Raw genomic sequence first — 24,257 nt, forward strand, 5'->3', positions numbered from 1 at the left:
CCTGCTGGTACGTACGGCGAGCTCGCGCAGACACCGCGTGCCCGGCGACCGAGGCGCGACGATCCTTTATTTTTCGTATCGAACGATTCTTCGAGCGTTTTCGAACGGCCCTCGACATACATATATCGGCGCATTTGCCGCATCGGGTTTCGATAAATCTTGCCGTGTCTTTTACCGGAGGCACGGTCACGCAGCCCCGCTCGTCCCACTCGGATCCCGTGGATATACACGAGAAACACAAAGATCCCGGGGCCTCGACTACTCGGTAATTCGTATCGGCGACAACCGTTTAACCGGCCGGAGATAGATCACTCGATAGACGGCTTTTCGTCCGTTGTCGCGTGTTTCCCTTCTTTTGCTTCGTTTCAGTTTTGTTCCGTTTCTTGTTCAACGTCCTTTCGAATCGCACGGTCTGTCGCGTGGTCGTCTAGGTTTCTGATTACTCGTTTTAATCCGTCCGCCCACGTAACATCACGGTCGACGCTGAAAGCGACGATTGTGTCTGAGTTTCTGTAGCAATCGTTGCTCGACGATATTCTACGATAGAATCAGTGCAAGCGCTAAACATGGCTTCGGAACGCACGAGATTCAATTTGCTCTAGGATCGAAATCAAACCGGCGGAACGGTGAAACGACGGCACGCGATATCCATGGGAAAACTGAAAGACGGAGGTAGAGACGCGTTACGCGATACACTTTTAATTCATCTAAATCACCGAAGCAGAAGAAAGAAGAGAAAGAAGAGAAGAACCGGCGGAAAAAGAAGAAGAGGAGGACGAGAAGAAGCGCTGCGCGGCGGTAAAAATGCGCCGCTACACGCGCGCGTCGCAATGGAAGAAACAAAAAGCGATGTGCAACGCGTCACGCGGGTACGCATGCGTTCGTGCTGCGAGCGTGTCTGAGGCGCATGCGTGAAAGCTGGCGCGCATGCGCGATACCGCGCGTTGCAAGAAAAGGAGGAGCCACGGCGTGGTTGCTCGCACAACGGGCGCGCGATGCTCCGCTACAAAAAGTACATTGCATTTATAAGTCATTTATTATGAATTACACGATGGTATATTTAAAATGGGAGGCATGTCTTGTACGTGGATATATGGGATATCGAGATTATAACGCATGCCGCGGAGAGAAACCGGGACTACAACGGGCTGGGATACCCGCAACCGGACGTTGTCGTGTAGGTGTTCTCGCGTGCGTACGCACCACCACCGTGTCGAATCATCGTTCTCTCTCTTACTCTGTTCTCTCCTTCTTGATCTCTCCCCCTGCCAGCGAATCGTCCGCGCCACGCATGCACGCGTCTACAAATTGGTAGTGCGTAGCAGCATTCTGGCTCCCGGATAAAACGTGGAAACCGCCTTTTTATTTTCGCCCGATAGAAACCAGCGCCTGGTGTGTAGCACGCTCTCGCACAGGAAATTAATTTCCTTCGTCGATATCTCTTTAATGGTTTTATGTTTCTACGATGCGCGGTTGTGCTTGCGATTGCGCTTCGACCGGCGAATAATCGAGAAATATATATTGTCCGTTATTCTCGTGTTCGTCGAAGAGAGAGAGGAGAGACGGGAAAGATAGCGTTCGATGACTTGCCTCGTCCACGGTTGACCTTGCATCGGTGACATTGCACTCCTTGTCGTCGACCAGTCGGTCAGAGAATAAGTAATTAATTCTGAACAGTTGTCGGACGCGTCGGTGAAAAGCTTTCGTCAAAGATAATTAATCGAGCAGTACCCCTGACAGCAAGATTGGCTTTCGCGTAAGCGATACGCACTTCTGATAGGTCGCGATAGCCTACTCAGATATTTATTAACTATTATACGCGACATTGCATCGCTCGGTTTCTCCGTCAATGTATTTTTTCTTTCTGTCTTCTCTCTTCGCGCGCCGCAATTATTTACCATTCAACCATGTATTACGGCAGTTTAGCAAGAAAGTATCCAACGATAATCATATATTACGCGCGCGAACGTCTTTCTATTTGTCTATTAAATCTTCGGGAACGTCGGTCAGTGAAAGGCACCGGTATCCGTCGCGGAGATAGCAGACGACTGTGTCACGATGATCGTGCACCGGAACCTTGCAATCCAACGACACGTTTCCGCATCTGAAGTGATTCACCTTTCACCCGTCGACCAGCTACGGCTATCCTTCGTGACATTCGCGGCTAAACCCGATCGACACTCCGAGTCGGATCAATTGAATCAAAAAAAGTGCTGTTAACGAGATTTATCGCCGCGATATCGAATGAATATTGCAATATCGAAACGAAGTAAGAATACGAATATTTATGAAAGGTATCGGTTCTCGTGATAAACGTATTTAATATTTTCTACGTTTTTCCATTGAAATTTCCAGTAAACCCCTGTATTTATACGTCTTATCGACTCGAAGGAATTTTGAGTCGTAAAGATGTACAATTTGAAAAATTCGTCTTGCCGGTCTGCGTTTCCTTGCTATTTCTCTTTTATTGTTTATTTACGTTCGAATATATATTCTCTTAATCTTTCCATGCACTCGATGCAATCGTTTACGTTTCATTTACTGCCTCCGATAATCTGCGTATATTTCGTATTCGTGTTAAAGTCGTAAAGTTTTATTTGTCGACGTTTCATGCACATTCCATCATAACTTGCTTGCAAATTATAATTAATGCGATAGTTATTATGCGAGACTGAAGTAAACAAATAATGATAGTCGCGTATTGCTTAAGTAATGATCGATTGCCTTAGCAAAAAGAGTAAGAGATTATGAACTTGCTCAGAACAACGGAAAAATTGTTTGTATTATAGATATCGTTTACAAAAAACAATCTATCAGAGAAATTCAATTCTATACCCTCGGATCTTCATTCGAAATTTAATTTTCATCTAACCAAAAGATTTCCAAGCACCCAAGTACACAAGACGAGAAAAAGCCAGATACCGATAGTTCTTAAAGCAAACATCAACTGGAAGTTATTTAAATTCCAGGGCGACCGAGTCGGCGCGCCGCCATTAATCTCCGGAAGAGCCGTCCAGTCGGTGTTCGCGCGTTTCACGCATCCTGGCATTTAATACCCGGTCGAAAGCTAACCCGCGTCGATCGGACCGGCGCGGCGCAGTGTCCCGGTTCTACGGGACTCGATGGAACGAGATTATTAGATATATGCGGTTAATACACGAACGTAACCATCGAGGGATGGTGCAGACGTAGAAAAAGCGGAGGAAAAGAAAGAAATAACGCGAACGGTAAGGGAGAGAACCGAAAGGGAGAAAAAGGGAGAAAGAGAAAAGGACGGGTGTGTTGTGTACCGTGCCAAGGGGTAAACGGCCTCCCAACAACCTAGACGTACCGTGACCCACGGGAGAGAAAAAGAGAGAGCACACACTACCACGGCGAGCGGCAGTGGAAGAGAAAAAGAGAAAGCGAACGAAGCCGAGCTGTGGTAGAAACAGAGAAGGTAGAGAGTTTAGAGAACAGGTGCGCGACCATTGACCGCCGCCTTTGGTTACCCACTGAATTATCATATGCGCTGGCTGCGTCGGCGATCGGCCGATTTAATCGCGCCGATTACCAGCTAACCACGCATCGTTCGGGGTTAGGTCAATTAAGATGACTTACCGGATAATGATACGTTCGGGGGTGAGCCCTCTAGAGATTGAGGAAGCTCGTAGTACGTGCGGGAACAACGGGGTTCGAACGATCCTCGATCACGGAACCAATGACCGATTCTAAGCCGGACGCTGGATCGGTGAGAAGGTTGGTACATAGGTATATTACGCGTGACGTGTCTGTGCAAGAGGTAGGATCGTAAATTATCAGGAATTTTATTAATTATCGCGTGTATTATCATTGTAGATCGGCTTGTAAATCATCTCCAGCCGTGACTTATTGGCGTAGCCGAGTCGCGGCGCACTTTGAAACGGGACTCTTATATTATAAATTAAATAATTCAATAGTAAGCTGATAGACGCCCGCGGCGATCGAGGTCTCTTATCGGGTGGACGCGTTCTTCTTTTTCCAGCCGTTTCGCAACTGTCACGGATCGACTTCACTCGGTGAGACTCGGCGAGACTTACTTACGATGCTCGTTGCAAATTGTTTCGAGCGAAATTGGCGATCGTGACATCGATGCGCGAGCGTCTTCGCGTGAGCTAGCAATAACGATTAATGTAACGATGTGATATAAAATTTATAGTGGGTGTGAGATAAATATTGCAAAAATAATTGAATGCTTCGTACAGAGTGAAAATGTGCGAAGGTTTTAAAAATTCTGGGGGTACATCTGGTTATAAGGAAATGTGCTACATAAATCAGTCACAACGAGCAGTATCGTATTTCTTTTAAAAATTGGATTTTAATACATGTATCAACGACTCGAGATCTAAGTATATAATTAACATTTATGATGTAGCGTGTAAGAACCGCTATACAAGTTCGCAGATATATATTTTCCGTGCATTAGTTTATAATCTGAAAACTATATAAAAGTGGTGGAAGGAACTGTATAAAATGAAGGAAGTGGTTTCGAGTAGCTTATTAATTTTGGACTTTACGCAGCGAACAGATACGATAAGACAGACAAAAATTAACATCTTAATTATTAAATTTAAAAATATACTTGTATTATTTGAATAAAACTGTAGGCAATTCCGATCATCGTTGAAAGTATCTGTAACCCGGTATCCTACAATTTCACCGACTTTCCAGATTAACAACCCCTTAAATGACTCCTCTTATTCGCCACATTGTTCTGCTATAACATCAAGGTAAATGATCTTCCATCTAATCTACATAAATGATTTCCCAGCTTATGACTCAATAAATTATAAAGTGGCGCATAATAATTAACATTAATAGCGTACTTGTACTGTCAGACGAAGTAACTGATGAAAGTGCAATTTAACCGCGAGTAGCACGAACAACGCAGCGGTTGCCTACTTTCGCACCTCTTTCTTTTCATCGTGACTCCATGTGTATTTTTCTTTTGCTAGCAGTCAGGAACCGGTTGCATCGACCTGGTTGAAAAAGAGCGTTCTGACGTCAACGAGGAAAGATTAGGGGAACGACTACCTGGTCTGGATACAATAAACGAACAGTTACGTAGATTGGTATCGCAGTCAGCAGCGTGATATTAATTCCGACGTGGCACTGGTCGCCATCGAGTGGCTGCTGGTTATCAGACGATACAAATAGTTTTTCTTGTTGATTATAATGCAACAACAACGTTACAAAATTATTCGTAAATTGCGTTTAATCGACTATGATTTTAAACATAAAGGAGTCCTTAAAACACACGTTTGTTACCGACAAACGTATGTTTGTTTCTTTTCATTTATTACAGTCGAACATCACTGCGTAATTCTTCGTTATTTTCATTTTCTTTTAAAGAATCTCGCAAGAATAGTTGCAGAACTTAATTACGCGATAACTTGAATATTCCAATGATACCATTTAAAATGTTATATTTCACGATGTCCAGTACGCGATGTAAAGTTCAGACGATCCAAGCAGTTTATAAATTCGTGCTATCGGTGGTTGGGTTGCCTACATTCTGCAAATTGAAGCAAATTTCGCGCGGGTAACCCCAGTCTCGATAATGTTCACATTTGTAGCCTATAAAATTTAATTAGCCAATTACTGCCTTTTAATTAATCAAGCAGCCATCTTTCCGCCTCGCGTAGATCCCGATTATATTTAATTACCACAGTCTCGGACGCCTTTCCATCCGTTACGCGCATTTCGTCGATCCTTGCGTGCGCACGTCTTTCCTCCTTCTTTCCGTGAATGTCGACATGGACGAGAATTGTCGAGTGGATATTCAGCGTAGATTTAATAATTCCATGCAGATATGGGAATAGGATTGCGTGTTATGCAATCTACAAAAAACATTTGTAAGAAGTTCATCCGTTTTTAATAAATTCTCCACGCTTTCTAGCTTCCACGAAGATATTACAATAAAAATTCTTCCAACGCTATTCTAATTACCGTTACCCATTACCCAAAATACCAAACCGGTCTACCACGTAAAGTACCGATGTAACATCAGCCGAATCAGCCCGAATCGTCGAAAAAAGATTCCTCTCGATTCGTAGGCCGCAAATCTGGGCACGATGCGTGCAGTCCAGCGCGAGGAATCCGGCACATCGCGCGCGAGGACAGCTCGTGTCCAGAATCGAAAGAAGAACGCCTTTAGGGGTGAGAATCGCGCGCGGAATTTTCGAGCAGCGCTCGTTAAAGCGGATCGAAGGCACGGACACGACGTCCGTGGTCCCGCGACTAATGACGTGGCCGTGTAAGCCGCGGATCGGACGCGTCAGACTGCTCTACGCGTTAAGCGTAGGTATATACGTGCGGCGTGCTCGGAACAATGCGTGTCGAGAGGAGAGCAGTGAGGTTGTGTGCACGCGCCGCGCGAACAGTCGGTGTGAATCCACACGGGGCTGACTGGCGCGGTGCCAACGTGCGTGGGCTGACAGGCTGACAAGCTGACAGCGAGCTGGACCCCGACCACCCGACACCTCACTGTCAGGCGGGCCTCGAGTCTCCCGTAACTCCTTTGCTCTCGTCTCTTGTCTCTTGTCTTCCCTCCTTTCGGTTCCTTTCGGTGTCACGCTCTTCCGTGATCCTTCTCAGGTTAGATCGGACGAGTTCCTGCAGTTGCGTGGTTGCTGCGATGCTGATGATCGCAGGACGATCCTCGATCATACAGGTGTGACTTCGGATAGGTGTGAAGAAGTGGAATGGTTAGGAAGGTTTATGTAAAACGGTGTAACTGGTTTATACTGGTTTATACTATGAAAAATAGTTGTCGAAAACGCTGAAGATTGCAGTAGTATTAAAAGCTTCTTAAGATTAAATTGTCTACAAACATATACGTATACGAATAAGTAGAAGATCGATAGCTTCGTAAATTAAAAACACCGAATTCGGATTTTATTTCTTAGAATGAAATTTCGTGAACTTTCATTCAGTGGATATTTCTTTTACGGAATTTTGTAATTACCAACAAAGCACGTTGCTGCAACGAAAGTCGTGGAACGTTCAGAAATATTCAGAAAAATCTTTATCCTTCTTTGAAAATCGGTTGGTCTATTAAAACCTCGTCGTTATCTTTTCATAATTTTACGTACGAACAAAGAATAAACCAACAAAGTAGCTAAAATTTCTGACAGGCTTTACCACCCGTGTGACCTCGAACGAGACGCGAGGACATTCTTTAACTCCGCAATACTCACAAAAACGACTGGTCAATTACTACCATACAAATTACCCAACAATTTTGTCACCTGACGCTCATCCACCGGTTAAAAGCTGCTTTGAGCGTCGGTTTATTAAGGATCGCGGTTTATGATCAACGCTCGATCGTCGGTCGCGCCGCTCGTGCTGTAAAACCGAGTATTTACGACGAGTGAGCGCGCGAAACGCGTCGCGAGGAATTTGTAATAATTCGAGACGTCCGTTTTTAATGGTTCCTCGCCGCGGTATCGGTGCGTTTAAGGGACCAAAGGAATCCTTCGTGCATCGATGCTAATGCATCGCGGCGGAGCGGCGCAGCTCGGCGCGGCGCCTCTGACGGCCACGCGTTTCCGCCGGGCGCCATTGCGTCAACGCGAAGATATGCAAGAATTATCCAGGCATCTCGTGAGCCTTCGTTCCCTCGCCAATGCTTCGCGGCAGATAAGCAACCGGGTGTATATTCCACGAGGGCTGAGCCGAGTACAATTATTAAAAACCGGTAGAATTCACGCTTGTTCCCTTGGCCGAACATCCCATTGGCCTTAAGTACCTATTTGTTGTCGTCGTCCGCGGCTCTGCCTCTCCCGGTAAGACAAGTCCCGTGTTCAGTGATTAATTTCATCGGAACGACGAATGGTTGTTCAGGATTTGTACTTCCTGGCAGAGGGAAAATCCTCGCGAGACCCACTCGCTGGAATTTACCATCCTCTGCTGGATCCCATGCAAACCGAGATGCGTTTCTGGTTCTTCCTCTGTGTCTTTGCGCTAAGTTGTTTGGGACTGGATAGATAGTGGTATGTTGTGGATTGGTATGCTGGTACTGTTCCTTCAGTATTGTTAATCCCTTTGCTTCTATGGGCTAGTTGAATGGTTTTAAAGTTGTTCTGAACAGAGGGTAGTTTTAGTTTTATTTCATTTGTGAATGATTCTTGCACGTTTCTTAATGTTAACAATTTTTTATGAATTTCGAATTTGTTCGATAAAAGTCTTACATACAAATATTAAACTTTTTTAATTTCCAACTTACTATCAAATGTATGTTTCTAGCATGTGTATCATATGTGTAGCATATGGTGCAATATTAATTTTTTAATAAATTAATATCGGAGCAAACATCATTGATTTAAATGAATAATTGCGGCAAGTGACGCTGCGCGTTGCGTGTTAACCCAATTAGGTACCTACATACAAAGTTTAGTTGACTAAAGCGAGCATATAACGATATCAGCTGTCAGATGTCAGACATCTTCATACTTCTTCATCAATGCACTTGCTATCATTTTTTTCTTCAATTTCTTAGTTATTCTTGCAAAGTGACGTTGACATGTGAGTCATAGATAACATTTCGACACCATCTTCTCATTGTCGGTGAGTTACATTACTACCTAACATTCAAAGAACTGAGTAACAATGACAGATTGCTTTATTGAGCAATTCAGTATAGGTAACGAACCTATTTCATAATTAGTAATGGCTAAATTGTATCTGACTCTCTGCTATCAATTAGTCGGCCGATTACAATGTTAAAAATAATTGACCCATGATTTATGTATTATGGGGATTGTCTTGTTTATAAATGTAATTTAAATATGTAATCCTTTTATAGAAATTACTCAACTAAACTACTTCTTAATGTAACTTCTAGGCGCCATTTTTAGCATCTATCTGAATTTATAAAAATTAAAAAGTCTGTAATTAATGAGGTTTCTTGGATGATCATCCAGAAGCACGATAACACCAGAACGGAACGTAATCGGCAATTATGCGACTCGAATCTTGTTGACTTACTTCGCTACCTGCAACTTTTCCCCGGAAACTGTTCAAAGAATTCAATCGTTAAACGGTCGCTCGAGGCTACACCGAGATTATGAGAATTCGTGTTGCGAAACGAATCCCATACACGATTTGTTACCAGTTGCAGAATGTAAAATTAGAGGAATTCGTTTAAATATCTGTCAATCTCAAGACATTGACTATCGGAAGCATATTTTAAAGCAATCATAAAGGGGAAACTTATTAGCCAGTTCTCATTTTTTAAATCATAATTTTCATTCCTTGTAACATATTTCAAATCGAGTATCGCGATTCGAAAACCAATATGTACATGTCTGATGCAATAATTCAGAAAGGACTATAAATGTTCAACCTAGCTATCTCTTAAATAATACTCATCAAAGAGTATGAAAATAACATTATTAAAGAAAATACCAGTCACAAATCCTCGTTAATCATCGAAGTGATAACTCTCAAAAAGTTTGTAATACAACGATCGGTAAAAGATGCCATCGAATAATATTACTCGAATAATGCGCTGGAAACCAAACGACATCCCATTTGCGAAACATTGTCCCAGTTCTCGCGATTGTTAGGACGCGTGTTAATTTGCAAGCGCGTGTTCATCGGGTACGAAAGATTCGGATTGTGTAACGAGATAAGTTGCCCGCTCGTCACGAGCACGCCAGATTATACGCTAGGTTCGTGCATCGGTTCTCGAATCGATACTCGGGCAACGTATATAAGTACTACACATGCATGTGGCATGGCCACACGACGAGCCACGGTTCTCCAGTTCGCACGGCCCGATATATCTACGGATCGATTCACGATGGATTACCGCTTCGCGAATATATATTCAGCTTTCTCTGTCAACACTGATTTGCGACTCGCGTTTCGGGCAGTTTCGAATTCCTCCACGATATCTTCTCCCCCTTGAGACGCTCAAATTAGAAGTTATTCCAACTTAAATGTTGTTGGTCGATTCACAAATATTCATTAATAGTTGCAGTGCAATGTACAGGGTTAATGTGTTTGAGTTGGTTCGGCGGAAATGGTACGAAGTACAGAGAAAATTATTTTAGCGTAAGGTTGATTATAAGAAGCTTTGTTGATTGATTAAGAGTGATCATTTAAGCAACGTTTTTCTGCAGCGAATTAGTATTCTTCATATTTTTTGTCTAATTAATTTCAAATTGAAAGAGGGTGGTATAGTCGAACAAGAGGTTATTCTTCAAAGATAGATATCTCTCGTGAATCATGTCGCAAACTTCCGATGGTAGACAATACGTACAATCTGAGTAACTGTTCTTATTAACTACGTACACGTCAGCTATCCCAGGGCATGACTGTCTAAATTTATTGCAAGTCGTATCTATTCCTTATTTATTGTCTTTTATTCCTGAGCTAACTATGTAATAGTAAGTAAGTATATTCCTCTTAACATCAACATTGTATAAAACCTTCATCTTTCCAAACCTGGAAGGACTCTCCTATTCGTGCAATTACCCCTTAACTGACCTTCGTCAGTGTCCACCCAGTTTGAACAAAAACCAGAAACGAAGGAACGGGGCAAAAAGACTATCGCAGAAAATCTCCGTGAAGGCAAAGGGAAGGTGCACGGACGAAACATTTACCGTAGCTGGAACGTCGTATGCATCGGCACCGGTGCATTGTTGCTCGCTGGCCGCGATGCTATCTGGCCCGGTGACGTTGTCGTGAATTGTAAGACACCGGCGGGCCGCGGATGGAAACGAACGGATCGAAGGAACCCACGGCCACGTGAAATATACGTCCACGTTTCGCCTTCTATCCGGCTGATTATCTCGGGCCTGCTGTCGCTCACGCGGTAATTGTCTCTGCCCCCGGGATCGGCCGAACCGTTCGATGCTTAATGAGACGTACGATTGCTCCCAATTTGGTATACGTACGCTACGCCGTCGGATCTTAACCTGGCTAAGCTGATCTTACCTGTGCATCCAGCGTAAATCTCCGTCACGCAACTGTCGCGGCTATTATGTCGCGGAAAATTTACGGTAATCCGGTGAATTGTTGACAAAATCGAACCTGTGATCGTTCTTCGAAGGGAAATGCGATTTTCATGCTGTATACTAAAATTTTCTGCTAGATATATGTTCGCAACAAATACATCGTTCTTATTCAAATTTAGATAATATGATCGTGACTGTCGTGTCTCGTTATAACGCTAGCGAAGTTTTAAAATGATTTGACACAAAAGTTTCCTACGATGAACGTTCAAATATTTTCGTGAGCCAATGTAGCGTAAACTCGTTCGTCATGAACGATATATAATATAATCTTTGAAGTATTTTTGTCCTTTGACGATAAGTAATGACGCGTAATTGAAGCATTCGTTCGATTTTCGATCTGATTGTTGGTCGATCGCGGATGGCGTAGCTGCCATTGATCTTCGTTAACGCAATGTCCGATCAATTAAGCGCCTAATGCGGCATCTTCCCGCGGGTAAAAAGAGTCGAGGTACTTTCTTCGTATCGCGTGCAGTGTATAATTAATTCTTCTGCCATTAAAGCGCTATCGCTGCCTACCGGTCCCTGGGCATACCGCCTTCGAACAGAGAAGGAGAAAGGAAAAGAGAGGGAGAACGTAATTAAGCATGTAAAGTAATTATCATTTTTTCTGCCAATGTGAAGCAATAATTATAGCTCTTGCGTAATCTGCAAAGGCGGGACGACTAGTACGATTCACGACAATGTCCGTTCGTCGAGATACCATCGAAACGTATCGTTCTATCGAGAATTACACGGGGCAACAACATTGTATAGGAGTCTTCTGATTAGCGGCAACGCGAGATGGAATCAAAGGGTAATCGCGAGAGTAGTCCGCTTTAACGCTTAATTATCCATTCCATGCGTATTCACTGTAGTATACAAAAATCTATGAACTGGTTACTGAGAGGTTTTATAGACATAATTTGTTCGGCATTTATCTTTTTCTTTGTTTCCTGTAAAACTTTATAAATGTAGTGTAGATTTTCTGCTCGTTTATGACTCTCTAAAAATCAGTAATGTTTTAGAGCGCTGTGCTTGACTTCTCTGTGCAATGATTTATGTGATTTTCTTTTACTGTTCTGGCCATTGCTTCTTTCCTTCTTCTTCTTTTTGCTCAATTTAATTATTTATTAACGAATAACTCTGTTTTTGCAACGGTCTCCAATTCGAATATCTTTCGTATGTATTCGTTGTAAAAGAACATAAAATATAGAAAAATATAGAATTGTACGTGATGAACAATTAAATAAGCTATATAATAAAGTAACAAAATTAAAAATAAATAAACGAACTCAATCAATCATAACAACTTTCTACACTATCGCGACCGCTTTCAACCCTAAGAAGAATTGGCAAAAAAGAACAGCAATTTCAAGCCTCGCAGACGAGGACTCGGTGCCGGGCGAGAAGACGAAGCGAAAAAGGACGGGAGGGGCACGTGGGCTCGGACCGAGACAACGCGCGTCCGTCGTCCAGGTACGAGGCATTGTTCTTGAGTCGCAGTACATCAATTCCGCGAGCGAGCCGCGGCTGCCCACGCGAGCGTTCTCCATGGGCCGGCGTCTGCGGCCCGTGGATCGCGAGGCAGCGCGAGCTGCAAATGTTTCTCGGGCTGTTATAGATACTTACATAAAGAGGGAATGATGTATGCCCCTCGATGGGTAATATAATGTAGGCGGCTAACGAGAAAGGCCTCGCCGCGGCAGACTCCGCTCCATTCCGCACGGCTCCGGCGTGCGCGCAAAAAGGGTGGATCCGTAAATTCGCTGCCTTCAACTAAATCAGCGCGAGTAACGACGCCCGTCGTCGCCCTTGCCCGACATCCTTCTCGCCCGCGAATCGCCGGAAGGCCTCGCCATGAGACAGCCTCCGTGAAAAACTTTCCCCTACATCCGGAGAAGGAAACGTCTGGATGCTTTTAAGTGTCTCGCTGGCACGGTTAAGGACGTGGTTTAAGACGAGTCTCCATGGTGGCCGGAATGGTCGATGTTGGAAGAAATTGGAAAAATCTCGCGGGTCGAGTCGTCGTTGAGTGGAAAAGGGTGACGAAGAGGGCAATGAAGAGAACGAAGAGCTCTTGTTTAGGGACGAAGGCAAGCAGCATGCGCGCAATTCCAGTGTTTTATGCTCGCGCCTATGCATGCGTAACGAGTTCGAGGCTCGTAACTCTCCGGTTAAACCGACTGCTTCGGAGTAGATAAGCGGTTAACAATCGTTTACGTCGGCAGGACGTTCGTTTTCATTCTGTTTTCAGGGGTTTTGTTGCGAGCGTGACCGATGGAAGCGAATGGAAAACTCTGCTTCTGTTGTTAAACGTGTGCGTGCTGATTTGTTCCGACGTTGTGACGCGATTCCTTCTAACGCTTCTTCGTTTCTCTTGAATTTCTTTAATTGGATTGTATCTTTGTCTCTTTTGATACCTGACTGACTTGTTTCATGGAAGTAACGAGGCTCTTTAGTCAAGTTAAGAAATTTTTGTATATTAGCTGAGTATTTGCACGAATGTTTCGAATATATTCAATGACGTGAAAATGACGATCTCTTGGGGAGTAGAAGGGAGTCAGAATTCAGCTTCAAGGAATACAGGTACAATTTTAATATGTTTCGCGGCCATTAACCATGAAACGATCAGATCCAATGTACTATCATTTAATTCGAAACACTTTGTACCAACTAACTTGATTAACATGCAACATAGACTTTAATAAAATTCATACGCAGATTGTTTCTTTTATCAAAGCGTCGATAGGTACGACCAGTTATAAACCAGACAGTATTTTTATTTTAGAAATGAATTACATATTTTCGTAGATTCTTTTTCTTCCTATATTCTTTCGCTCCTCTTATTTTTTACTTGCTTTTTACCGATGAGTTCTTCGTAGTCCTTCGTAGTTCTTCATGTCCTGGGAAGAAACGTTTGTCAGAGACTAATAAACCATTCTGCATTCTCAACATAAAAGAAACTCGGGAGCGACGCGTGTACATGTCCCTATTCCGTAATGGTAGCACTGGTATTAACATAAGGATTCTCTTGGCTGGTGCCTGGCGAGTTGGCGATTTAATAACCAATCGTACGCGGGCATTCCGTCAATCCAAATGTATCCAATTAGTTGTCGGGCTAGGTAATGAGTTTTAGTATCTATTGACAGTAGCCGAGGCGCGCAGATGCGCGGCCATTAGCAATTCTAAATGGTGTCGTGCGAAGCCTGGTCATTAGGAGTAAACGTAAATAATAATTACACGTTCGAGAGCTAAGAACAATCGCTTGACGTGAAGAAATACAAGCTCCTGAGCACGCCACCACTTTGCTCGTGTTTCGTTCCATTCTTCTCTTTATCCTTACGTCGTTCGTATCTTACAACGCGAGTCTTTTGTAAAATCGAACTAGTATTAATGAAAATTTTGCAAGTCACAAGTAAATCCTCACGAATTGCAATTTCAGTGATAAAACAAGTAAATTGAACAAATTACAAATCAATTACTCGACCTACTCAATGTAAAATTATAAATTCTTGAAATAGTCGATTCTAAAAATTGTTAGTGCCGCTGAAATCTCTAACTTACAACGTGTCACTAATTAATCTACATATATCATCGTTAAACGTATAACTATCAATATCAATACTAAATTATAATGTAGGTGTTTTGATCTTCTTCTTCTTCGCTTCCCGCCATCCTTCTCTTCTCTTTTCTTCATCTTCCCATCCTCCGGTCGATTTTCTGGTTGCCGTTGTCCGACCTGTCTCTTTCTCTGTTCCCGTTGACTCGCGCGGAGAGTGCGCGCCGCTCCGAGCGCTAAATAAAGTAAAAGTTTAATGGCGCACATCCGTTGTTCCGATAGATATCTTAATGCGACCGGATTTTCAAGTCCCTTGAGATAAGTGCACGCCGATGAAACCCAACGGCGCAAGGGCCCGATAAACGACGCACTACGTTTTTTGGCCAAGCAGGGCAGCGGCCAGAAGCAGCATCGAGCGGGTGAGAGCGGAGGTTGGGCGAGGGGCTGAGGCTCTAATGACCAGCCCATAACAATGTCGATCGACGGAAAGGTTATTAGGCGGGATTCCGCGTCCTCCCGAGATTACGCGCCCGATAGAGGCCCACGATTCATTGTATTATTTTTTTCGGCGATTCGCGCGGATACAGATACGCATCTGCGTACCCTTTTCGCCCCGCGGCTGGACCGTGTCCGCCATCGCGTTTCGGGGGGAACGATACAGTCGCATGGAAACAGCGACCACCGAACATTCTTGACGTTGTTGCTGTCCGGTTGCAGTTTGCCACCGATAAAGAAGAACCCTGGGAAGCAAGTTGGAAAGAAAGCCGATTCGTTTGGATGCATGCAATGTACGTAAGATACGACCTGCAAAGCTGGTAAGAAGTAGACCGATGAAGTTGCTCCGTGAATTCGGAGGAAGGAATGAGGTAACTGGTTAGGTCTTCAGAACGGTGATACAAGGACAGAAAATATTGAGTAGGGATACGTAAATGAATTTAAATTAGCGAATTTTACTTGTGAATTTAATCAAGTTATTGGTTAAGGATCAAGGTTTATTATTGAAGGCGATTTTTATGAAAATTATTGAAAATTATTTCTGCAGATAGTAGATAGAGATTTTAAATAAAATGTACTTTGTATTCATCGTTATTTGCTCGAAGTTATTAAAAAGATTTGTTACCATGTGATTACTCGAGAGTTTATATTAAAAGTAGGTATATTTTTTTGACCGAACAAAAAGATGAAATTAGATACCGTTAGCTTCGTAATTTATTATTCTATCAAATACATATTACGTACTAATCTTGATGGACATTTCAAATCTTAATTCCTTACATATCAGCTTACTAAACACTCAGCTTCGTTATTGATTCTCAACAGAAACCAGGCGCCATGTCGAATTTGGTTACTGGCCGGTTCGCATAATTCAAGCATGTCGAGTAGAAGCTCCATCTTTCAGATGCTCACGGACGAAGGATGATCGTTGAATTGCTTCTCGCCAAGAAACGATTCTCCGCGTACACGATGGAGGAATTAAGCCGCGATTAGTTACTGTTGCGTTGGAAATTAATTGTGCACTGTCCAACGTTAGAACAGTGGGCGTGAACGAGGAAGTGAAGGAAAGCCACTGGTTATTACGAACTCGGGGCCATAATAACTTGTACCGCTTTCATGAGAGGCTTGCCTTGTCCCTCTCTTCGTCCTCGAGCTACTCGTAATTCCTGTCTCTGTCTGGCGTTCTTGTTGCAAATAGAATTAGGCAACGGCGTGCTGAACAGTGCGGCTGAATGGAACGTTTCCAGGCGTAATCAGCATCCCCGAGGCAATTCGTTGATAATAACGATCAATTAACCGCTGTTTGCAGTGCCAGAAACTGGCTTGATAACTACAATTTTCTAAATTGCGACTCGTCGAATATACTAGCGATGCGATGGATTGAGAAAACTATGTTGGGAAGATTCTTTCAAGTATTATTGTTTTTTCGATGCACCTTCAGCAATTTTCAAGATTTATCGAAAGGAATGTGGCTATTAAAGAATGTTTTAATTCTGGTTTCTAATTACAGTCGTCGATTTCCGATGAAATCTATCGATTACTATCTATTTTCGTCTTCGTTTCTTAGGAAATATTCACGATGTACGTAGTGGTAATTATGTAATTACGATAAATAACAGAAAAAATATTGGATTAACAGGCAATTACTCGTTACGATATACTCCTGGAAGAAGTAGAGCTATTCTATTTTACATTTGTCCAATAATGTACATCTTAATAAAAATAATTAAATTGTGTAAGCATCTCTGGTTTCGAAAATAGAAGCTAGATATTCGATAATTGAAGAATTATAAGTATACTCATAAAAATGTAAAAATTCTTCTAAAGTTACGATTAGAACTACGTCTATTGGAAACAAGCATTCTAGATTCATCAGGAATCGAATAACGTTTAAATGACAATTACCCACGTTAACAAAGTATCGCTACAACCATAATTCATCCTAACCACTTACGATTAATCTATTCAGTTCTCCCCTCAGCTAATAGCAAGCTACGCAAGAATTACAGCGAACGATTACATCGTTGTTTCATTGTCCCCGGCAGGAACCCGATCGCAGGTCGCGGAGGTGTAAAACGAGCCGAGAGCGAGACCGCCGTGCAAACTCGAGGGTCGCGTCGGACGAAGTCAGGATGGACAGGGTGGTCGACGTTTAAGGGAGCGGTCGGACGAGTAAATATTCGCCTGGACCTGGCGATAGTGGCGAGAGATGGTGGGGTATACAAACGCATTTAGACGAGGAGAGTATAGAACGACACTGTATAGACGGGTCGAGGCAGGGTAGCGGTGCCTCGGCAGGTGAGTTATATTCGTTAGGTGGAGTGCGCGGATGGGTCGTTGAAGAGGCACGGAAACCCCAGGGGGAAGAACGAAGGTATCCCAGCTTTATTCCAGTTTAAACGGTCCGTCAAAGTCACCATTACCATTCCGGTTCGCGCGAACCATTTATTTACGCGGTGCCGGGACGCGCCGCTTATTTATAGCCGTCAATTAATTATCGCTGAATAATGAGCGCGCAGAACCGCGGAATACATTAGCCGAATCGCCATTCTTACCGGCGTTTACTCGCGTCGGGGGCGGCCGATTCTCCTCCGCTCTCGTCTACCATCTATCTCCGTTCCACCGACTGGAAACCCGCGATCTTTCGCTCTCTCCTTCTCCGTTTTCTTTGTCCGTTGTTCGGTCTCTCCGTTCCACGAAGGACGGCTTCGATTTGTTCGGAACGAGCTTTCCTGTCCATGCGTGGTTCATTGTTCGCGTCCCTGAACGACACGGCACAACCGCGGTCTTCGTTGTACGCTCCCTGTTAAGCTGAAATAGGATCCGGTTCAGGTGTTGTCCTTTATGGCCGAGGACGAAAAAACGGACGCTGTTCGCGAGGCGCGCGCGACTGCTAGCGTCACATCTTTTCCTTCCTTCCTTTCTTTCTTCCTTTCGTCTCGTTGTTATATCTATAGGGAAACGAGTAGATTAATTTGCCTCCGAGCTGGAATTCATGCGGTTGTCAATGGCGCCATGGACGTTACTCCAAGTTTAGCTTCCTAACATTTTACTTTCCTTTTTTTGGTTTTTCGTATGGTTCGCATGACTAGTGGGTAGAGATAGTAATTACGCGCTGAATGGACGCGTGGGAAGATACGAAACGTGGGTTGGTCAAATTTGAACAATTTGCGGTTTTGTTTATATAGGAGTTGAAGAGATGTAATGAATTTTACATATTAATCCTTTCAGTCCCAAATTATCTGGCGACTAGGAACGTTTGTTTATTTTAAGAAGAGCAATTCGTTTTATGAAATAAAATGAAAATTGTGTTTTATACAGCTCCGTGCAACGTGGCATACAGAGTCCTACACGTAGCATGAATAATTCTATTTGTTAGTTGATAAACGAGACTCTTCAATATTCATTATTGACGTCTTATTTGTAAATGATACGTTTAAATGGCTTGTTAGTATAACACATGTCTCCCAGGAAAATAACCGGATTTGAAAAGCCTGCAGGTAGAAAAAGAATTGAATTGAAGAGGGTTAAGTCCAGAGTTAATCGAGTGTTGGACGAATGTTCAAATTCAATTAACTCGAAAACCAACTACCATGCAGGAAAATCGTATTCTACATTTATGATTTACTTTTATACGTTCTACCATCCTTTTAGTATTTTACATCGAACGTGTTGAATTTAATTGTATTTTGTATTACGGGACCAAGAAGATTTTACTAAAAGTGAATTAAACTATAGTCGATCCGCCAACAAAACTTCAAACTCATGCCGTGTCGTTTTCTCATCCACGACAAGAAAACACCAAGCAGCAAAATGCAGAAACAAAACACAAATACCACGAAAGAACGACTATTAAGTAACATATACCAAGCGACGGGAAGAAGCAAGATCGGTGTTGTGAAAGAGACGAAAAGACTTGCCGTGGATGCCCAGATCCCAGGGAACGGGCTGACATTCCCTGGGAATAGCTACTCATCGATTACGCGGTATACAGTGTTGAGTGGGATCGCGAGTATATATGGGATGCGGTCGAATAATAATAAACGGGGATAAATAGCTAACGAAGGACGCGAATGGTTGCATGGCTATTGCCCATTCATATAGACCAGGCCGGCTGGCCATCGGCTCGCCTCGTCTCTCCTCTCCTTTCCTCTCACAGCTTCTCTGTTCTGTTCGTGGCCTGGCCAGGGGGGTGCGCTCTGGCAAACTGCGCTTGTCCACCAGGGACAATAAATGACATTGGACCGTGGTTCTCGCGACGATACGACGGCACGACCGCCAGTTTCTACCCGGTTTCTCTGCTCTCTGGCTCCGACCTCTGTCTCGCTTCCACTCCCACTGTCGTTCTCATCCCCAGCCTACTTCTTCTCATCCTCCTCGTCCTCATCCTCGTCCTCTTCTTCTTCCTTCGTTCGAGAGCGTAGGCAGGTTGGCATACGAGCCGCGGTCAACTCGCCAGCTCCTCTCTCTGCTCTAATGAGCTTGCTATTATTTGCTTTATTGAATGCAATTAGAGCTTACTCCGTGTCCCTGTCCCCCTGCCGCCTGCCCCTTTGCGCGACTCTCCCTTCTCGTCCTCTTCGTCTTCTCGCGTCGAGGTGGTTCGAGTCTCGCATACACAGCCTCGTATCCTGCCGTAATCCTTCGTTTCTTCACTGGTGCTGGTGGATAAACGCGTCCGTGTAGTCGCGTTCGAGAATACATGCACGTAGGGAATAGAGTGTATATAGGAGTACGGTGGACGTCGATGTATCGCCGTAAGGATGGCAGGGCATAGCAATCAGCCGCAGAGATGCATTCGAGCACTACTGTGTAATTTCTAGAACAAAAAGCTTGCCGTAATTGTGTTCATTATCTTCGGGGCCCCCAGAAACAAAGAGGACGCCACAGGGGGAACAGCAATGGCGCCGCGAGTGGGATAGAACGTCGGATATCGCGAATCGGCCGCGAAACTTCCGCTCTACACGCGCAGCGTATGTGCTCTTCCTATCTTTCCGATTCCTACATGCGATTCCTACCGTTTCGATAAACATCCGTTTCTTTGACACGGCAAATAGTAAAATACTTCGCTCGATCTAAATGACCAAAATTAGGGTCTGGAGGGTTTTCTTCGAATTCGCATTATCCTCGAGTACCACGTAACTATCTAAACAATCTCACAGAAGAATTCGGAAAATAACCCCGGGACCGTGTGTTACAATACGATTAGCCAGTTCGCAATCAGTTCGCCATTAACTCGAACTGTGTTTGAATATCCCTGTGAACCAGCGATAAAATGTTTCTTTCTCTCGTTTACGATGCCGAGCAGGGCCCAAAATTGCTATTCTTGGTGCTACATGTCTGGAAGCGTCCACCTCGGACGATATCATTTCGGTGGAGCCACGGGGCACCGCGAGAATTCGGTATAAATTGCTTCGGGGGAGAGAGTTCCGTTTAAAAACGAATCACCCGGGTATTATCCTAAGTGAGTTTTAATGACTCAAATCAGAGCGTGGCACCGCGGTCGTGTCCGCGGAGAACACGCGAAACTTCGTCGGAAATTCGGTTAATCGTACGGTTGTCCAGGGTCGTTCACGGCTCTTCGGGCCGCCTTAACGAGAACGAAGAGCGCAAGAGAGCAGGGCGATGCTTGTCGCACACGCGAGAGTGCGTACACGCATAATTGCACGCTGCCGCTCGCGTGTAATTGAAGTTTCTGGAAAGGAGGGAGGATACATTGTGCCGGAACGCGACACGTCCAACCCGTCACGCCGTAAACGCGCGCGTGTGTACCTAATTGCATGTTACCAGCGCAGCTCGAGATTACAAGATCAACTAGCTGCGCTGGACGAATGCCTGGAATCGAGGAATTACGCTTAATGGGGAGCAAGCGTTAAATATTATTCAAACTAACTGCGTCGTGTTGGTTCGAACTGGGTGTCGTTTCGATCGTTCGACGAACTAATTTTGGTATTTGGTTTCCGTGAAACAGGCTTTCACGGAGGTAATGTTTCGAGAACTAAGACTAATAGCTAGACATACCACTTCGATAGAGGAGTTTCACCGCTTCTATCGATCAATTTGCTTCTTCCAGAAATATCCATTCCCAAATGCTTCGAAATCCTTTTAACGTCTGTCGGATATCTCGAACATCACTCAAAAAATTTGCACACATGTCTCAGTTCCCTCTCTATTGCGTACTTCCATAAATTTTACCATACAACCATACGCTCACAAATACGCACACTAATCAAATGTCAATGCAATGCAATGCAAAACACGCGATAGTCGCGTCTACGTGCGCGTCGATGGTGAACGAAGGGAGTAAAGAATAAAGAACGAAGGAAGAAGGGACGAGCGAATGTAAAAGGACGGTAGAGAGAAACATAGAGAATCGAGGAGGAACAGAAGGACGAGGCAAAGAGAAAGGGGATCTCGAGGTGGTGTAATCTACGTAGCGAGTAGGTAGGATGGGCAGTGGATACACCGGCTACGTATAAGTATAATGACTGGCACTTCTATGCATTATCATACCGCTGGGGCTGGCTCCGGTGGTGGCTGGCCGGTCCGTGCGGTGCCTGGGATCAGCCGTGGTCGGGGAGATGAATAATTTCAGGACGGGCACGCAATTACGTGCGCGTACGTCTCGCGTACCAAGTAGCCAGTCGACGGGCCACGCACGCATACGCGCACACGTGGCAAGGAGCCACGGACACCGTAGAGCGGCAAACGCGTAACCCATCCCCTCGGACCGCTCCACAATCTTGGTATCATTTATATTTCACTGCGGGCAATTATTTCGGGCCCTGGCCGTGCCCATCGGGTGTCCGATAAGTTCGAACCCGAGACCACCGCTCGCGGTGCTACCACGGGTCTCCCCATTCTAGATTCTTCATTCTCTTACAGGAGAATTATCTTCTCGCGTCTTGATTTGTCGTTGCTGAAACGCTTGGATATCGCGGATTAAGAATTAAACGTTCTAAGCGAAGCTTGAATTGATATTCGATGAATATTCGTAGAGGATGTGATTATTCTTGGTTCGAACTCGTGAATATTTTTATTAATTGTTGGAAATACTGCGATTTGTCTGGAAGGTTCGATGATTTCGATGAATTAATGATTGTTTGAGCTTCTATATGGAGTGTTAAAGGGAATATGACGGAAAGTAGATAAGTTAAGGAGCTTTTTGATAAGCTGGTGTTAAAGGACTGCAATGGAGAGAGGTTGTAAGAAGTTGATAAAAAAGTAGGTACTGCGGAGACATATATAACTTGGTTTAAACAATAGTAGTCGTTCAGTATTGAAGTAAATATCTCAAAAACTAAATTCTTTTCACGAACAAATAAAAAGTATTTTATTTAAGAAACTGCGAGAGTATTGTTTAATAATCGAACGTCGTAAATCAACAGTTATTACCAACGCTTTATCAACAAAATTCGATACTAAACACACGGGTGCCGAAATCTTATTGCTGGAACGAGGGATCGGCGCTGGCGAAACTAATTGAAACGAGCAACCGATGAGGAGTAAGATCGGGACTCGCTGCGATCCCGGCTGCGTTCGCAAACATATTGCATAATCGGTAATAACCCCAGCCCGGTCGGCCGGTTCGCCTTAGCGTATCGGGACATTAATTATCATGCCGTGACGTTTCGCTCGATCTTCTAATAACGGGCGTCCAGAGGCGGACACGCTTATAAGCTCGACCAATTCACCGCGTGCACGCTTATTCCCATAGCCTAATTTTACACGTGTGAACCTCCACCACCGACCTATATATATATATATATATGCACACACATGTATACATTTATCCACGTATCAGAGACCTGGTACAAATATCTATTTCTATCTCTCTGTGGAAGCTGGCGCGCCTATAATTTACACGCGTGTGTCCTCGCTCACGGGCAATAGTTAAAGCCTGTTAATTTCCGGCAGTGAAGTTATATCCGGTGCCAAAGTCCGATGCAATTAAACGTTAGATGGTAGCGCACGTCGCGCGAGCCAGTCTCGCTTCAAGCGACATCCACTCAGCTATAACGAGGACACTTTGAATCCGAAGGCTGGTAAAAGGGTGGAGAACCCGGAGAAGGGTGCGCGTCGTTCGAAAGGGGGGAGGACGAGGAGGATGGTGCTTGCACACGGTTGCTCTCGCTTTAGTAACTCAATGTGTATCACCGCGCACTCCTATATTCGATCGTCTCGAGGATTTTCTTCATTATAAGTTTCAGAACGGCGTAACGCTGCCGAGAACCAGTGGCTCGCAAGACTTTCGCCCTGGAAAGGTTGGCCATGACTGCGCATCGCTCTCTCGTTCTCGAGTGGTTGCGCTTCAATTTTCGCTTCACGCTCGCGAGGCATGCACGACTTACCGGCATGTCTTTTAACGAATCGCCGGCCCGAGGGATCGGCAGTTGCCACTTTGAAGACGCGCCACCGGCGCGCACCACGTCCTCGGATTTACCGCCGCGAAACCCAGCTGCGCCGTGCCGCCCCCGGGGATCTTGCCGTCAGCGTGGGTCAACTCAGCCTGCTGGGGCCTCGGATGTTGCGAGTAGAATCCTGGTGGAGGCACTTGACGTGTTTTTTTGTCTTTGGATCTTTTTGAGCACTGCTGTTTTAACACCGAAGTATTGTCTGGAGAACACTGATACAGAAACTACTGCCTTTTCTGAAATTCTTCTAAAAAATGATTAAGGGAATTATATCTTGGCACAATGTTTTCTCTTGATGATTCAGAACTCGCGATTTTATTGTTGAATAGCGAATAGATAATGGAAATAGTTGATTTTTTTGTTCGTGTGCTAGTCTTGTTGAACACTTGTTTTAACACCGCAAATTGGGTAGAAATGTCTCGATGGTACGTACTCCTTCGTAATTCACAGATCGTGCTATTACAGTTGAGTGGAAAATTGGTTGAGATTAGATTGCCTTAAGTAAATTACCGAACAGTATCTCTGTAATTGATGTAATTTAAATATTTGGTAATGGCGGAGTATCACACTGAAAGAAAGTTACAGGCTGGGTCGGCGCTCTGTTCCGAAGAACTGAACTTTCTTCAATTTCACCTTCCGACTCCGTTATTTTAAGTTTCCGGCAAGTTAATAGAAAGCTTCAATTTATTTTTCCAATTTAAAATTCCCTGGAAGTTCCCTCAGACGTGCATTTCAGCTAGTAACTAACCGAACGTTGTGTCTTCAAAG

At 44.2% G+C, this 24,257-nt stretch overlaps 1 protein-coding gene across 2 annotated transcripts in view; it reads right to left on the minus strand.

The window, feature by feature from the left end:
- The window catches only part of LOC132908789 (transcription factor SOX-6), a 326,253-nt gene extending 302,359 nt beyond the window's left edge, over positions 1 to 23,894 (minus strand). For both annotated transcript variants that reach the window (XM_060963168.1, XM_060963130.1), the window contains exon 1: positions 23,427 to 23,894. In XM_060963168.1, coding sequence (XP_060819151.1) covers positions 23,427 to 23,432 — 6 coding nt within the window. In that variant the 5' untranslated portion in view covers positions 23,433 to 23,894. The remainder of the gene's footprint in view (positions 1 to 23,426) is intronic.
- Positions 23,895 to 24,257: the final 363 nt, after the last annotated feature.

This window comes from Bombus pascuorum, chromosome 1, assembly GCF_905332965.1.
Source record: "Bombus pascuorum chromosome 1, iyBomPasc1.1, whole genome shotgun sequence".
Lineage (NCBI taxonomy): Eukaryota > Metazoa > Arthropoda > Insecta > Hymenoptera > Apidae > Bombus > Bombus pascuorum.